This window comes from Sparus aurata, chromosome 12 (genome assembly GCF_900880675.1).
Source record: "Sparus aurata chromosome 12, fSpaAur1.1, whole genome shotgun sequence".
In the NCBI taxonomy this organism is placed as follows: domain Eukaryota; kingdom Metazoa; phylum Chordata; class Actinopteri; order Spariformes; family Sparidae; genus Sparus; species Sparus aurata.
The window spans coordinates 17411989-17430215 of record NC_044198.1 but is presented as its reverse complement, the minus strand read 5'-3'; the positions used below and the strand labels follow the sequence as shown (position 1 = coordinate 17430215).

General features: G+C 41.2%; 1 protein-coding gene across 7 annotated transcripts in view; it reads right to left on the bottom strand.

Moving 5' to 3' along the window:
* The window catches only part of rgs3a (regulator of G protein signaling 3a), a 156679-nt gene that overhangs the window by 90405 nt on the left and 48047 nt on the right, over positions 1-18227 (bottom strand). For 5 of the 7 annotated variants that reach the window (XM_030436370.1, XM_030436372.1, XM_030436371.1 and 2 more), the window contains 6 exons: positions 11202-11283; positions 9671-9776; positions 8138-8576; positions 6077-6116; positions 3616-3974; positions 1632-1709 (listed from right to left, as the gene is read on the bottom strand). In XM_030436370.1, coding sequence (XP_030292230.1) covers positions 1632-1709; positions 3616-3974; positions 6077-6116; positions 8138-8576; positions 9671-9776; positions 11202-11283 — 1104 coding nt within the window. Of the gene's footprint in view, positions 1-1631; positions 1710-1976; positions 2001-3615; positions 3975-6076; positions 6117-8137; positions 8577-9670; positions 9777-11201; positions 11284-14280; positions 15130-18227 lie in introns of those variants that run through there. The other 2 variants (XM_030436373.1, XM_030436376.1) reach the window with 2 other exon arrangements.

Sequence of the window (18227 nt, the reverse complement as noted above, 5' to 3'; positions counted from 1 at the left end):
CCCACTACAGTAAAAGCTGGAACAACACTGACTGATCATTAAAAAACAGTCTGCATGAAGTGGCCCATGCAGCGGAGAGAAACTCCCTCCTGACAAACACTGGCTGTTAAATATTTGTTTTATGACTGACCACAGAGAGAGGCCACAATTACCTTCCATGCCAGCAGTCACTGCACTTCACCTCACCGCGTACCGAAGACAATCTGACAGTGCAAATTAAAGAACTGTGGCGAGAGCTTGACGCAATAAAACAACGCTCACAATACTCGTTATTTTTCTCTTCCCACAGACAAATAGACCTCATGACCGGGTCTGTCCAGAAAAAACACATCATAAAACTGACATGTCGGACAGGATTCCGTGATTTGATTCACCAAAACCACACATTTAAAAAAAAAAAAAATCTGCCTGTCATTCACCTAGGATTAGTATTTTCTGTAAAAGATTTTGTTGGTTGCAGTTAATCCTACTTCCAAAACATTAAAACATGACCAGCTTCAGATGCTTTTCTTTTAGAGAAAATGTACCTTGACGTTTATCAAGGTAATGCAAATATTTTGAAAGTAAATATCAGTGGCTAAATGTCACTTATCTGAGGTGCAATCAGCTTTTCTAAAGGAACTTAGCTAACAGACATTTAATATCAATATCATTAATCTAAGTTGTTACAGGTACGACTACATTATCGTGCATGCATCTGGTACATTCTTAAGAGTTTCTCTGGAGAATAACATGTCGAACACTATCAACACATAAATGTTGTTTTGCTTTAATGCCCCAACAATATACAGAGTACGTCTGACACCAGCATACATTAAAGTATTTCTTACAAAATGAGACTCTTTAATTTGAAATTCTGAAACTTTTTCTTCATCAAAATACTGTATAGAACACCTTTATAATTCATTACATATTGTGTAAGAAGCATTAATAGGCTACTGAAGGAGCTGAACTCTCTTTTGATCCATAAAACAGAATTTTTTTCTGTCAGTCAGATCTCTGGCACTCTCATTCTTTATAAATTATTAATTTTCCTCTGATAGTTCACAGTCATTATAAATTCTTGAGGGATGTTCAGACTCTCCCATTTCTCTTCATGGGATGTTGCTTGCCACTTGTTTCGCCCTTTTCTATATACGTGTGTGACTCTCAAACACACATCCATTCTGATTTATGCTGCTCATTTGGGCAATGGGCGGTCACTTGCGGTATGGCCAAAAAACACAAACCATATAACTCGTAGTGACAATACCACAACATTTTTGCCACTAGTGTGTTTGTCTGTGATCTTAAGGGGCCTGGAGGGGAGGGGATGGGAGGGGAGATCTTTCTGCATCAATAAAATGACATAACTCTCTTATTAGAACTCTTCGAAAGTGCAAAGGGAAAATTGTGTTTCTTCTTTCCTTCAACCAGATCCAATCTTGCGTCCTCTAAATACCATTTTGCAGCTTTGGGGTGTTCTTTAGATTAGTTTTAGATCATATCCTGCGTCAAGTTTTGGATGTTTTGGAAGGTTACCCCTGTGCAGAATACTAAGCTGAAGAGCAGCAAGACGAAGCTTTCAACACACTGATTCTTTTTGTCCTGTATTGAAATGACACGTATTGACATCATTAACTGCCACTTACCTTGAGAGAGTGGTGCTTGCTCTCGTGGAGAATCATCTCCTCGGATATGATGAGAGCTCGGCTGCACAGGTCAAGAGGCTGCGGAATGACATATTACACAGACAGATTAGATTACAGATGCAACGGATTTGGATATCCTTTGAGGCTCATTCATTGATAACGCATAACTTTAATGGGATGTATTTATAAATGACCACAAGCACAAACTAATATAACTCTCTAGCCTGAATCATAAGCCACTTTCACTGTTTCCTAAGATAAAAAATATTCTTGAGAACTTAATTTTTCCTTCGATATAGATAAAATACCAGACACTGTAAAATAAAACTCGAGACACTGCAGTACCAAATCCATTTTTGGCTCCCAAATCCAAGCGATGTGCAGAGGAGCTAACAGCGAGTCTTTTCTTCACTGTGAGAAACACAACTGAAACTGATTCTATGAAGACAAAAAAAGCGAGCTGCAACTGTGAGGCGCTATGTGTGGTCTGCCAATGACAAGACAGTTAAAATGAGTGCGACAACGTGGGAGGACTTCCTCTCAGTCCAGCGAGTAACAGAGGGCCAATTCAATATGTGTGTGTGTGTGTAACATTTGCATACTGTGTGAAACAGGGTCAGGGTAGCGCGTTTCTATATGAACTAGCAGGAAGTACCACCACTGCCGCTGCCAGTTTGAAAAGGTTTGTGGTTAAAAAAAGCCCCAAGACATAAAAAAAAAAAAAAAAAAAAAAAGATTTTAAATGCTGCAGTAGGAGCAAATATCATGTACCAACTATGTTCAAATATTCAATTAGATATTTATTATTACAACTGAGTACTTCGTGTACATATGCAAAAATGAGAGCATTCATTTTACAATGACTTCACACTTCAGTCTGCTCCATTATTTCAACAACTACATTCATAAATTCTTTCCAATTTTCATACGATGAAGAATATATATGTAACAAAGTACTTTATGCAGCTAAACAAAGAGATAAAAGTTGGACGGAACATTCAGAACATTAATAAAACCAAAATAAGCCCTTTAATTCGATTAGTACCTTTTACTAATCTTTGTTGTTTTTTTAAGAGATAAAAGACAATAACTGTCCTGGTTGCTCAGCTTGTAACACTGACCTCCTCTGTTCATTTTAACACCCCAATAATTTCCTGTCTCACTTTACAGACAGACAGACTATCAAGCCCTGTCGCCTAAAGGCAGAAATTCAGAGAAACATTTGCATATCTAAAATGTGTTATGTGTGAAAATGGAGCCTACATGACTTGCACATCATAAAATCGCTCAGACTTAAAAGGGCCACTGAATTTCGTAACTGCAAACCTCGAATGTCTATTTCCTTTTGACCCAAATGTTCTGGGGAAAACCGACACTTCTACAATGATACCATCTTTGTATCATTGTATATGGATATCCTTGTTTGACCACTGAAGTCTAGTTGTCAGAGTGTCATAGTGACCTAGTGGTCTTAGATTCATACCACATAACCGCTACAGTGTGTGCGCAGTTCAGGCCAAAGTATGTCAACCCCTTCTCTCAAACAGGATTAAAAAAATTATTGTATATATTATTTCTGAAATAAGGTCCAATGAGGGAAACTGGAGAGTGTTTTTGCCCCTCACAATGTCATTAATAACACCTGTGTTAACCTTCTATTTCATGTCAAAATGGTTTCTCTGAAAAAGGTCTATTAACACATCTTATCTTGCTTGTTTAATCTGTGCAAACTTATCAGTGTGCATTTCAGCACCGTGGCTAAGAGCCAGATCTCAACAGGAGTGAAAATATGGTGGTGCACTAGTTTTTGTTTCCCCTCTTACACCCTCGACTTAATGTCTAGGAGAACTCTTGAAGCCAAACAATTTGCAACAAGAAACAATAAATCACACAAGTTTAATGCAAATCAAAACCAAACTCTACTGTAAATATACACACAATTACAAACACACACACACACACATCTTCAGACAAACTGCCTTACTTGAACAAAGATGGGGAAGATGAGGATCTTGGGCGCCACCTTCACATATCCGTAGTTGCCGTGTGGGGTGTGTGAGCGGACGATGGTACAGTTCTGGTAGTTGGCAAAGTTGGCATTCTGCTGTTGGTAGTTAGGTACGCCGGCACTGGTGGAAGTGGACGACGTCTTTGTTGTCTTGGAGTTGTTTGACCGACGGAGGAAGCCTGTGCGGCTGGAGAGACCCCCGCCGCCTCCGCCACCTCCACCACCACCAGCAACACCAGCACCACCACCACCGCTCATACCTCCAGAAAAAGCACCCCCAGCACCACCCTGAGGCTGCTGACCAGAAGCCTGTCGTGTGGGGTATAACCTGGCAGCTGTGGAACAATAGCAGGAAGGTAAAGCAGGTGAGGGTTAAGAGGCAGGTTTTATAATCATTTCTGGACTTAATTATTGTGTCAGTAATCATGTTATGGAGTAATCACTTTCATAAAGTTCACAGAGGTCTTATTCGTTTTCTTACGGAGAGCGAGATGTCAAGGTTTATACCATCTTTTAAATCTTTGCCCTAATATGAAGACAGACATGATAGCCATGACATGTTTAGCTTAGCTTAGCATAAAGACTGCAAACGGGGGAGGAACAGATAGCTTTGCTCAGTCAAACGCTAACAAATCAGTCCTTCCAGAAAAACACAGAGTTTTTTTGTGATTGTTGCGGGCAAAAATTGATTATGCGGCACGTTTTCTTAAAAAATGCGATGGAATATGCGGGATATTAATGCAGTTTTATGCGATGAAATTGCAGGAACTTGCAAAAATTGCGGGAACTTGCAAAAATTGCGGGAACTTGCAAAAATTGCGGGAACTTGCAAAAACTGCGGTTTGATGAAAAGAGAAAAAAAAATGATTCCTCCAACACCCTGTTCTCACTATGTTACTACCTTAATGTAAAGAGTCATTTCTTATTACTTCCTATGATAAGCAAGCATACTACATCACAGAAAGTGCTAGGTATATTTAAATTCTCATCTTGTTTTATTTCAGACCTTAATAAACATATGGCTCAAACTTACAAAACATTGATGTGTCAAACAAGTTCTGTAGCTTTACAAAAGGAATATGCTACAACTTCTGTAAAAATGAATAAATAAAATATTAAAAAAATAAAATGTGTGCTTCCTGTTTTACAGAGGTAGCTATACAAAACAGACATCTTCTGTTAAAATAAGTGCTTCCAATGCACAAAGTGCATCTCTTACTGTAAGGTAAATTAACATACTACTAATATACTTACAACTGTAAGGTTTTTGAAACTAGTATGATTTTTTGTTGGCAAATGAGACTGATTTGCAGGCTTCATCATGGCTTCATCGTGGGGTTTGCAGCTTTTCGATGATGTTCACGTCGTGTAATTACGTTACTTCATAACGTTCCCATGGCAACAGGGGAAAATGGTTGCTCTTGTGTGAAGTAAACGCAACATTTTTCACCTTTCTGCTGAGATATATGTAACTTTTTTGCAACGAAAATGCGGGGATTATGAAATCATGCAAGCCCCGCATATTTTGCGCGGAAATCAGCAATTTATGCGGCGAAAGTGCGGCGTATTTGAAAAAATGTGGCCCCCACATAAATATGCGGACTTTGGCTGATAATGCATTGAATTGTGCGATCGCATAATTGCGTTTTTCTGGAGGGACTGACAAATCCACCAACCCGCCCCAGTGCAGCTCACTACATGACATGTTATATCTCGTTTGTTTAATCCACACAAAAAATGAACTGTATGAACAACAAACTGAGGATTTGGCTAAGGACCGAACCAAGCTAGCTGTTTCCCACTTTTTCCAGGGTTTACGTTAAACTAAGTCACTTTGATTTTAGCTGGTCCAATGCTGGCTCACCATTAAAAAAGCCACACAACTGTCTACCATCTGCTAGCTCCAGCTGCTAAGCAAATAGTGTTGCTTAAAAAACACAGTCGAAGTCGCTCTGTCAAAAAAGTTCCTTTCCAATTTTAGTTTTGCCTTCCAGAGCTTCATAATGTTTGGCAAGGCAGAGGATACAAGCTGTATTTGATATTGTAAGCCGTTGTATTTGATATGTTTCAGCAATAACAAACCACATTGAGCATATAATTTGTGATAACCAGTGGCTAAGAAAGCAGTAAAAAGATCAGAGAAATGAATTCACAAAAAACGGACAGCATCAAAAATATTTAGCATTCCCTGCATGTCTGAGGTCACTTTAATTTGAGACTGTCTCAGCCTGCCAAATGTTAAGTGATTTTAATCATATTCATTAAATAACAAAAGCCTGAAATGTGAAGTCAAATCTAAATTAACATTGGGCTCATCCAAAATAATAAAGGCACCAGCTTAAACAAAAGGATTCCAGCCAAAATATCCAGCAGAGTTCACTGTGGCCTTTATCGAAACATCGTATTGAGCATGACAATGAAAGACTGCACGTCTCACCTAACGTTCCCTGGTTGTCTTGATAAACAGGCCTCAAGATCTGAAAGCAGAATGTTAAATCACATTAATATTAAATAAGCTTTTGTTTTAGCATGATGAGGGCTGACATGTAAGCTAGAGGCTAGAATGTAATGAAGCCAAAATACATTAAAACAATAACTTAAGATAGAGTAAGTCATTGCTTTCTTAGATACTATAATGAAAGGTGGAATGCATTTAAGAGTTTTACTATCTATCATCAGATATTCATCATCAATATATCAGGACTGGAAAGGGCCGTCATGAAACAAAGGTGAATCTTTCCATAGAATAAAACAGTCATCATACAGGTGTCCTACACTTTCTCTTTCAGTGACACTGAGCTATGGGTTTGTGTCCAGCATTAGCATGTCTAGTTCTCTACATGACATTGAATTCAGTTTCTAGGACTCAGCTGAGCCCCTTTGGTTTTAAGCTGAACTCAGTGAGGCAGTGATGCTTTTCATGTGTCATAACAGATTACCTTCAGCTGGGGGAGTAAAGATAGAAAAAGCTGCCACCACTTCAAATGTTGTTCAGATTAGTTACAGTAGGTGAATTAGGGGTTGGAAAGTCACCGAAATGTTTCAAACTTATCATTTGCATGGTTCTGCACTGGTTCCATCGCGATAAATATTTTGCGTAGCGCGGGCTCTCAAAGCTCTTTGTTTGTGAACTAGAGTATTGTGTTGGTGTGTCACCAACATGACCCATTTCCAGAGGCCTCTTGGTATATTTAGCCTGCGATGGCCACCACAGAATCTCACCAAAATCCCTGCCTGCTCCTTTTGTTTGGAAAAAGAAGCGGTGGCTGTTCAAAGCAAGGGGGAATGTTTGTTCACAACGTCGGCATGTCCCTGTGATCTTTCTCCAGAGGCTAACCAGACCACTCTACACTCTTTCTTTCTCTCTCAATGCTTTGCTGTGACTCCCCTGAATCTACTTCTGTTCTTCCTGCAAAAATCAATCTTATCTCAAAGCCCCTTAATGAAAACAGATGGAGGGAGGACGCCACATGACCCACACATCGACGAAGATACGTAACACACACACACACACACACACACAGGTCCACGTTAGAGACAGACTTACTAACAGTCAGACACACAGGAAGAGATAAGGAAATAATGACAGCAGAAGGATTTAGTTTGTTAGAAATGTTTCGGAAATCTTGAGAAACTATTTAGTCACTAAAGGCTGAACAATCAATGAAAGACAGGGGGCAATGCTGCTGGGAGAGTGTCTTGAATTTTTCGGTTCAACATGTTTGTATTGTCTGAGGAGGTTATTGGGTTAGTAATCGTATCGTTACAGTTGTGTTAGCTGAGGAATTCAGTTCAGTCTTTTTTTTTTCTTCAATTTATTGAGTTTGCTTTATTTTCTTTTTTTTAACCTCATACACATGACGTCACTGGATGAAAAAATAAGAACATGCTCTATAAAACGTCATATACAGTACATGTCATACTGTGCATGTACATATACTGAAACTGCATATTGTGCAATGGACAAAGTCTTGTAAATATGTGAATTGTCATAAAGTACACATTAAAATGCTATTTTTGTCGACTTCTTCCTCACTCTAAATTTTTTTTTTCACATATAATCTATGGCACATAGTTGATTTATGTATTCTATATGATATCTGTGTGTCAGATACATATGCATTGTTTTCCTTATATGAGCTGTGCTTGTTTGGTAAAGTGTAATGACAGAAATATTGCCAAAGCTTCAGATAGTACAGGCATACAAAATATTATTAACAGCTACATGATATATGTTATTGTCTCCTCTTGCAGTCTATTACTCCATATCTACATTACACTGACCTGTGTGCAGTGTATTCAAAACATGTCTTGACGCACAAATCATTGGCAGTAACCCAAATGACCCCGACATACTGTATATACAGTCCGTCTATCTATCAGCCCCAGGGATGAAAGGTAAGGACACATATCTAGGATGAGCCACCATATGACCATGGTGAGGATGGGGAGGACGAAGGAGATGATGAAGATGCAGCCCACCACCACTTTGCGGTACCTGGCTTCCGGGGTTGATGGGGGCCAGGATGATGTAGTTGTCCCCGTTGGACGCCTTCACCCTCGTACCCTTCAACGTGGCAGTGTGAGGGTGGTGGAGGTGCCGCGGCTTCCCGTCCAGCTCCTCGGCCGACCCCCCCTGGGCCCCCCACCTCAGGGTTCCTACCCCTACGCCGCTGCTATTTCCAGCGTCAGAGCCGTTGACCAGCAGCCTGCGGGCGGCGGTGGCACGGTGGTGGGCTGGGAGAGGCGGCACAGCTGGCGGGGTTTTGCTGGTGCCGACGTCTGGTACGCGTCTGCGGGCTGGGGGCGAAGGGGCATCGTAGTTTGAGGAGGAGGCGGAGGGCTTGTAGGAGGGCCGGTGGATGAGGCCTTCGAAACTAGGCTTAGCTGAGGGGCCCGTGCGCCACACCACAACTGTGATTTCATTGGCGCTGTTCCTACAATGAGAAAGAGAGTAGAAAATATTCAAAGTAAACATTTACCTCCATCAAGGAAATTATGTTTTCACCCCAGTCCACTGTTTGTTCAGTGGTTGGATTGTCAGCAGGATTCATCTTGGCCCAGAATATAACCAGTTAACTTTTGGTGTAGATCCAGATAAAGGAGATTTAGGATTTTTTTTTTATTTTCCTTAACATCATGAGAGGGCATTTTTCGACATTTTCGTTTAATTTCTGAGTAAGTAATGTATGGATCTTGGTTAAGAAAATTAGGCATATATAAGTGGCTGGTATCAAGAATAATTTCATGTGGATCCTAAAAAACACCTCTCTTTTTTCATGACTGAATAAACTGAATAAAACAAACTGACCTTAAAGGACAACACAATTTTATACTGTTTTATTTGTTTATATGTGGCGGACCCTGCCACCTTTCTAGCTTCAAACAGTGTTCTGGGGACATTATTCTTCTTCTGAGAACAGCTTGTTTACCTATTAGTGGTTTAACTACCACCAATTTGTAGCTGAGATAATAGGGATACAGAGGGTTCCAAAGGTTATAAGGCTTGATTGAAATTATTTAACTGTGCATGTAACTGTTAATGACCTAAGGTAGAAAATTTGCCATTTCACTGAAATTTTGCTGATAATGCAGAAAGAAGTCCATGTAAATCTATTTTGGTATTGAAAATTAACTGAATCATAAAAGTATATATGGGAAAACTCAATGAGGAGAGAACACATAATAAACACTTAACAATATAACTAAGATTACGTTGTTGACTCCTGATAAATCACTAACGTCACAACATTAAACCCTACCTCAACTCCCATCTTATCTCACTGTAATTTCTTATTTTTAGACAAACTTTAGACAACACAGCCTTTCTCAGGCAGACAGCCATATCAAAATGTCTCACATTGATCTGTAGGTCAGTCATGAAGGCAAAACTACCCCCATAACCCTCTCAGTCCATCATGTAATCGTTACAAATCACTGCCCAGACTCCTGGATAAGCTTATGAAAAGGATTCACACAAAATTGTGTGTAAATCCGCCCCATAATCCTCTGGTCGTGTCATACTCATTACCTGATGGCGTGGGCTAGGTCCACACATTTCCACTGCTCCACTGGCTGACCATTTAGCTGCAGGAGAGTGTCCAACTGCTGCAGACCTGCCTGATCCGCTGGACCCCCTGCCGGAGTGAAGAGACAGAGCGAGTTCAGATGATTACACACTCTCGGGTGCACGGCATGCTGTCCAGGGCTACAGCTCCTTCATTTCTAAGCTTGTTCTTTTAGTATTAGAGGCACAAAAAGACCAAATTACTGTGCAGATGACAGAATAAAATAATCACCCATACATCCACATCAATTATAATAAGTATTAATTTTATTGTATTTTTGTTTAATCAACATTTTACAATAATTCTGTTATCTATATTGCTTATACTATCTTTTGATTATTGTTACTACCCAGGTACTGATCTATAAATAAATGTTAAACATCCCGTGTTTAGACGATCACAACCATGGGCTATTTTGGTGCATCTAAAATTTCATTTAGGTGCACCCAAAAATACATTTTGATAAAATGTCTTCAAATCAAATCAAATCAAATCAAATTTGATTTGATAAAATGTCTTAATACATTATGTGAAAGATTGCAAGCAGGTATAAAGTCACAAATACGAAATTGTGATAACATTAATTGTTTGTTGTTTGTTGCTAAGTTTCAGGTGCGACCAATGAAAATGTTTAGTTGCACCTGACAGTTTTTTATTGCATGTGCGACCACAATAGTCGCACCCTGGAGCCCTGACAAATAAATTAAGATTTGATTGATTGATTGATTTATTGATTGATTGATACGAAGATCCTTGTAAACTGTGGCAAAACTCTGTTGCATTCCCTCTCATCTCTCCTCAGTGACAGTAATGACATGGCAAACTCAATATTCAGCATCCTTGTTCAAAGACATGGCAGCAGGGTGGACGCCTGCCAACACAGAAGCTTGACTCCAACTCCATTTGTCAGACAGGCTCCCTATTAACTGCAACACCCTGCTGACTGAGCCGATGCTCATGGTAATTTCCAGGCTACGACCACCGGTGAAAAAAAAGTAAAAAAAAAAAAATGAAACACCCACAGGTGACATGAAATTTTTATGATGTGAGGTGCAATCACGAGATGCCAAAATCAGGTCACTTGATGTGAAGCGAAAGCAGCTTTTACAGGAATATAAGTGACAGTCTAGTGCCCTGAAACTGGAATACAGGAAACAAAATCTCTATTTTTTGACTTGCCACCTGCTTTCCGAGTTCATGTCATAAATTATTAAGAATGTTATAAATCTACTTTTGGCAGGCCTGTGAAAGAAAATGTAATACATCACGTATAGGTAGACAGTCTTACAATCGAATACACTTTAGTAAAGTAACTGCGTGTATGGCTGCTTTTTAAATTTATAAAAATGAATGATTCTGGGCCTTAAGCTTCCAGAGAGGGAAATGCTAAGAAAAACAAAGATTGCTCCATCTTGAGGCAATTTAAGTCAATATTTAACCGTCTTTCTGGAAAGTTGAGCTTCATTTACACACTCATGAGCATGCAACACTTGCCTGGATCAACAGCCTGCACCCTCACAGGGGAATCGGAGCAGATGGTGAAGCCATATCCATCCTTTCCTCGAAGGATGGTCACCTGCACAAAACACACACATACACACAGAGTTATTCAGCGATATGAAGATACGACCTCCGTCTCTCTCCCCCTACTACTACCTGGAAGAACCAAAAGTAGCATGCTGGCAGAATAATCAACTTCCTTCCTACAGGACGATTACGTAGATCTGTATTCTGCTTCTACTTCCTATTAAAACTGTCTTGACAGCAGTTTCCCTCTGAACCCAATTAGCCGAGTAGGCGGGAAAAACAACTCAGAGAGACGGAAGAGGGATTTTTTTTGTCCAGGAGTCGGGAAGAATGGAATAAACCGAATCTGCCCAAAATCAGATTTCCCGTCGATTCTCATCTATATGTCGGTATCCAATACTAGCTCTTCATTACAAAACTGCTCCTGTTAATCCTAATGATACCGACTGTAAAGAGTGAATCTAGACTGCAACAGAAGAGTCTCTGGGTTTGGAATATGGGTTGGACAAAAGTTTGGACAAGAGACCACTGTTCACGTCACTTGCGAAACCAAAACTCAATGGTGACTTCTTTTGGAATGCACTTAAACTAGTCTTTCATGTTCTTAACGTTGGTTACTTATTTCAACCTGCATGTTTAAAGTTTGGGCTCAACGTTATGATTATTCTAAAACACAACATGACGACTCAAATACACCACACACACACACACACAAACACACACATGCACACAGAGACAATGGTGATGGCTCTTTCCCATTGTCTCTCCTTCACTTTGACCCTGCATCGTCAAACATTCAGTACCTGTCCCCGATGGCCAGAGCCAAAGTCAACATGGTTCTGTCCAAAACATCTCACTTTCCATCTCATCTGCTGACAACCAGGGGCCCAAAACACACAGGCAGCTCCGCCGCCCTCCCCATCCCCTCTCTCTTTCTGTCTCTAGCAGAGGAAGAGGGAAACTACATGTATATGCTGCTAAATTACAGTCCACCCAGGAGCAGGACGCAGCGACTTGGAGAAATACAGTGATTATTCAGGGGCCCGAAGCTTGTGATGACCCTAAAATGTCGGGCACGATTGCAGTTTCTTATAGTCCACTGATCTTTATATGCCCTGTGTCACACTGTTGGGGGCCATGATGCCCTTACCATATTTCTCCACCTTTAGTCTTTCCGATTTCTCTCTGTGTCTGCCTCCCAACTGACACTATTGTTTTAAAGACAGGTGAGTTATTTAAGAGCTGTACAAAATACATTAGGTATCCTCATTAACGCATCTGAAACTTTGTGTTGACGGGGTTGACCTCCTTCCTCTGGGGCCACTCACACACACGGATGCACACATGACTCGCCATCTTCATTCGTGACTGCAGCAAAAATGTACATACAGCGTTATGTATGCTACAGTGGTTTCCTGCAATGTGCTTATTTTCGTATAAGGACAGATGGATATAAACAAAATAGCTTCCAGTTGGGCTGTGCGACAAAAATGAAGTAATCACGCAAAAATGGAGAGAGGAAATGATGAGATGCATGAAACGACAGTAGGTGGAGAGAGATGACAGGAGCTAAGCAGGAATAAGAGATTAAATAGTGATAAAAGAGGGACAGTGGGACTTGAAAAGCGAGGGAGCTTATGACAGCGGCAAACAAGAGGAACAGATGGCATGAAAATTACATTTCGCTGGAATCAGCCATCAGTCATGTGACATTTCTGAAGGATCACCTTGAAGAAAACGTTGAAAGCAAAGAGGACCACGACTCAAAATAAACTGAAGTGAAGAAGACATCTATCCGCCACGCCTCGTCTTTCTTTCTATTTACATTGTTTTATAAAAAGCTGTTCCAGACATTGTGAAGAACCTCTGAGAGCTGCCTTAATGTGGACCAATTCATCCAAAGTCCGGAGAGTTTACTGCGTTAATTCAATTTGAGCGTAGTTGAGTCCAACCGCGTGGACTCCTCTGGACTGCTTGCATGGGAGAACAGTCCAGCGACCCCCTGGTCCACTTGTGAATTAAAGCAGAGGGATTATTTTCCAACTGGAGGAGAACAGAAGCGACTAGATTGGAAATAATGCAAGAAATAAGTGTATAATAAGAGTGCTCTCGACGTGATTCATTCATTCATTCATTTTCAGTGCATCAATCGCCAGACACACTATCGAAAATGAATAAAGATAGATAAACGGGAAAAGTTCCCAGCTTGCATTAAATATTCATATTGTATGAGCAGCGCCTTAATGATAAATTAATAACAAAATCAAAGGAACTGTGGATGAACCGACTAGACTACGATGTCAACTTTCTTGTGATGAATTTAGATGTAACCCCGTATCCCGTGTGTGGAGTATGTGTTCACGCATGTGTGACAGAGCTTTTTCCCCTTTTTACATTCACGCCCCACTGCTCCACCATCATTTCAGACATGATTGCATGAAGCTGGGAGCAAGAGCTCCAGCTGCTTTTTCAGTCTCTTCAAAATATACGCATCTGTTCATATTTTTCACATTTTCTTACACCCGGTCAATTGAATTATTCCATGACATTTCACTTCCCTATTTGTTCTAATGTGCTATTCGAATTTGTTGGCTTTGAATTTGTGGGATGGAAGCATCAGTTTATGGCAGAGCACATATTTTTCTCCTCATCTCCACTCCTGCTGTCCTTCTCTCGCTATGTGGAGGATAAATAATGTAGAGGACAGACAGCTCACAAGACACACATCCCCTTTAAACTCCTACACTCGCTCACAGATAATTATTCCTTGCCGGATGTGTCGGACGTGTCATTGAAAGTGCATTTTCTTCATCGCTAATGGGAAAGTGTGAGGATCCCAAATTGACTGCCGCGTCAATTTTCATATACAGCTTCCGTCATTGACAGTTGGACAGCTAACTAAAATGCTGCAGCTTTATAAATGATGGAACTTCTTTATTATTTTTGCAAAATAATAATAGAAAGTATTGATCAGAGATTGTAACTGCCAAAACTTAGGGCACTCTCAACTTCACCTCCTCCCTTACTCTCTGTAACACAAACACACCTGAGGCAGCCTACATCCGATGCAGAGGTGGCACAGCCCATGGATGGTATGCATCACACCTCCACCTCCTCCTCCTCCTCCTCCTTCTCCGGCATTCAAATCAGCAGCCAGCACACACACACTGCGACGGTGACTTTCCACCTGGCCGGCCCGTCTGCAGCCCGAGTACCTCCACAGCTTCCTCTGTGCGGCTGAGTGTGTGCTCCTTGGGCTGTGCTCCGACGGCTGGGTTGACTTCAGCGTGTTATGAATCATCTCGCCAGCGATGGTCGCTCAGTCTCGCAGAGTTCAAAATGTGTAATTGCCAGGTGACAGTCCAATTGAGGTGACTCTGGATGGTAATGTGTCTCACCTTGCCTGGAAAACTGACAGGAATCCGTCGCGGATGATAAAAATACGTCCTTAGAGACGGGATACTGGCCTTCGCTCCGCTTCAGCTTTCCCCAAATGAGCCTAGATTCAATTTTCTTGTTAACAGTCCTTTCTGCAGAATTGGCGTCACTCTGCCACTGACCTCCAACTGCACTCATTCATGGTTTGTAAGTAACGACACTCCAATCATCAGTGCGTATTCCTGCCACTGTACTCGTCATTTCATCCGCAGTCTCTCTGGTCCTTCTCTTGGCTCTTCTCTTAAACTTCACTTCAGTCTTCCCTTTGTCTTCTTTCCTTCAACTTTTCTTTTGCTCTCTTCTCTTCTTGCATTTCTTCGAACACTCTGCCCAGCTCCTTTTGCTCGGTAGCCTAAACGGCAGCAGCTGCAGTAGCTCCTGAGATCAGCTGTGTGAGAGAGTGTAGCGGCGTCATGTAGGCGAGACTGGCGCTGGCTCGGCCTGCTCAGGCCACACTGTAGCTCCTGGCAGGGGCGCTCATGGGAACTCTTCAACAGCAGAAGAATAGGAGGAAGTGCCTCCCACCACCTCCCCCCCACCTCCACACACATACCCTGTACACACACACACATGCACTTACGCATACCTCGCCACCCCACAGCCAGGACAGCTTTGTGTGTCTGCCCCCGATAAGACCAGTTTGCTTCCTGAGTCCACACTATGAGGCTGTGAGAGGTGCCATAGCTCTCAGTCATTTTGCAAATATACACTGTAGTGACTAATGCAGGTGGCAGAGGGGAGGCGTGTGTGAATCAGAGGGGGAAAGGCAGGATTTTGAACAGGATTTCTTGGGAAACTCTGACACCACAAACTTGACACAGTGGACTTAAACTCTAGACCGTAATTGCGTCACGAGTTTTAATGACCACTTTTACTTTCCTCACACACACACACACACAAATGCCTCGATCAGGCTTCACACCTCGTCCACCTTAGCTACCATATCCCCAAGTCTCTATCGAGACATTATGCTTGTTTGTTATGTTTTCAACTTCCATATTTCCTCTGCTTTTCCTTTCAGCTGCCCCTCATCCCCCCCCCGAATGCCCGGTACGGAAATTCACACGTCTGCAATTCTCTGGCAATCTCCCCTCCTCTTTCAGTTATCCAAACATGACTTTTATTTTTGTTTTCAAAGTCCATAAGCCTGGGAAAGAGGTGGTAATCTGCAGAAAAATAACAACAAATGGCTCAGCGACAGCACTGCAATACAGAAAAACCTGTTAAATTACTGCTAAAACAGTGGCCAGTCTAACCCCTAGCAACCCCATTAATTGCCAGCTTGCCTCTGTTCCTTTCTATCTTTTGGATGTCTGGCTCATCATGGATTGAAACATGGACAGAGAAGTGACAGAGGGGTGAAAAGAGGAGCAATGCTGCACTAGTCTCCACGATGCTAATAAAGTGGCAGAAAAGGCCGTTGTCTTAAGATCCCTTCATGCCAATAGTAATGGCAGCTTTTCCCTGTTTGCCTTTTCAAAAGGGCGAGGGTTACCCGTCAAGCACACAAAAAACACTTTCTCTCTCTTTCATGCTGTGCTGTTCACCTCTAAATAGGCAGAAGGACGGATTAGAGGGAGAGAAGAAAGGCAGAGAAGAAAGCATGTATTAGGGAGAGGAGTGAAAGAAGAGTTTGAAAAGCTTGTCTGGGAGCCAGACGAGGCCAATCTGGTGTTTAGTAGTGTGGGATCTCTCTCTCCCTCTCTCTCTCCCTCTCTCTCGCTCTCTCTCTCTCTCTCTGTTTCTTTCTGACCTGAATAAACAGCTATCAAAGGAGGGGGCGTCTTCCAAGCCAGTGAACACACAGGATGGGTCTAAGGCCAAGTTCAGGGTCTCAGATCACGATGTGCTTCAGGTCCAAACTGTAGAGGCTCAACGTAAAGGATTTCTAACTAAACTACAGGTACAATATTTTGAAGATGACACAGAGAATAATATGAGACAAAGTGAGATGACAGAGTGCAATATCCAAATTGCTTGAAATGGCCATTTTTTTGATAAAACTACAATGTGTGACAAAATAGACAAATCTTTTTCTGAAGATGACAACTAACATGTTTGTTTGGTACAGACTCAGACATGGGAACGAAAAATGTGATGCAAAAAATTATAATTCCCACCAATCGAGAATCAGGACGTAATCCCAATATCTGTCAAAAAGTCCGAAGTTGGATTTTCCCACTTGGCCCAGTTGGCACTTTCAACTGGAGCGCCAGTCGCACGCACCTAATCAACTCAAAATCCAAGATGGCTGCTTCATGAATCAGCAGCTGTGAAAGCTGTAGAGCACAATGTTTATTAGCACTTCTGTTTCATTTGTGTCTCATTAGTCTGACACACAGTTCTGTCCAACTTCCATCTGTGGACATGTTGCTTCGATGTCTATACACAAAATACCATGTAAATCATTGTTAATCACCTGGTATTGTAGACAATAGTTAAAAAATCTCTAACTTGGCTAAACCTGGTATTCCAACTTGTTGAACTGGAATGGCGTCAACTTGGGTATGACATCATTCCAAGATCCAACTTCCAACTTCCAACTTCCAAGGTGAATGGAACGTGCCATAAACATAACCATCATATAGTTAAGGGTAATGGGAATGTCATTAGTTTCGCAGGTGTTTGTGTTCAACCACAATATTGGACAAATACACATTTATAATCAAAGTTTTTATTAATTTTAGTATTTCACAGGAAACACAACATACACATCATATAACACTTTGTGCTATACATGCAATCCATTCGGGCACTACCAACAGAAAACCAGTAATACACTTACATCACCTTAAGAAAATAACAATGGGTAACATAATACAACCTCAATAAAGTAAAATAAAATACAAAAAATACGTAAATAAATAATTATCAAAAAAAAGTGTGGGTGGAATTTCGCATGATAATACTTTACTTATGGGGCACTAGTCAGTTGAAATTGGATAAATTGTAAAAAGTGGGACCAGACTTGGTAAAATTTACCCCTACCATCATTCAATCTTGCAATAAGATGTTCAAAGGAGGCTGTGTCTGTCACAAGCTTTAGCCAGTCTGTGAAACCAGGCCTTACTTGGCTTTTCCAGTGTCTTAGGATTATTCTTACAGCTGAAATAAACCCAGCTAGTGCCAAAGCAGATTCTGCTTTAGACACCCCTGGAGGTAGAAGAGACCTGTCTCCTAATAGACATAGCTGTGGAGACTCTGGTAGTGGTCTATCCAACCATTCTCCGATAGTTTTAATAACTTGTTTCCAAAAAGGAAGGACCAGAGGGCATCCCCACAGAAGATGGGGGTAAGAACCCGTGTCATTCATACATTTCCAACAACGATTGTCCTCCATCAACCCCATTCTATGAAGTTTGACTGGTGTATAATAATATCTGTGGATAACCTTATAGTGTGTAAATTTACTAAGTGCATCCCTCACAGGCCACCCTGCATTGAAGACCACTTCTTTCCTAAATACACATTTAACTTGAGAAGTGTTGGAGGAAACATCCACAGATCTCCAAGTATCAAATGTCACGATAATCCATCCAATAGTTGTGCTTGAAT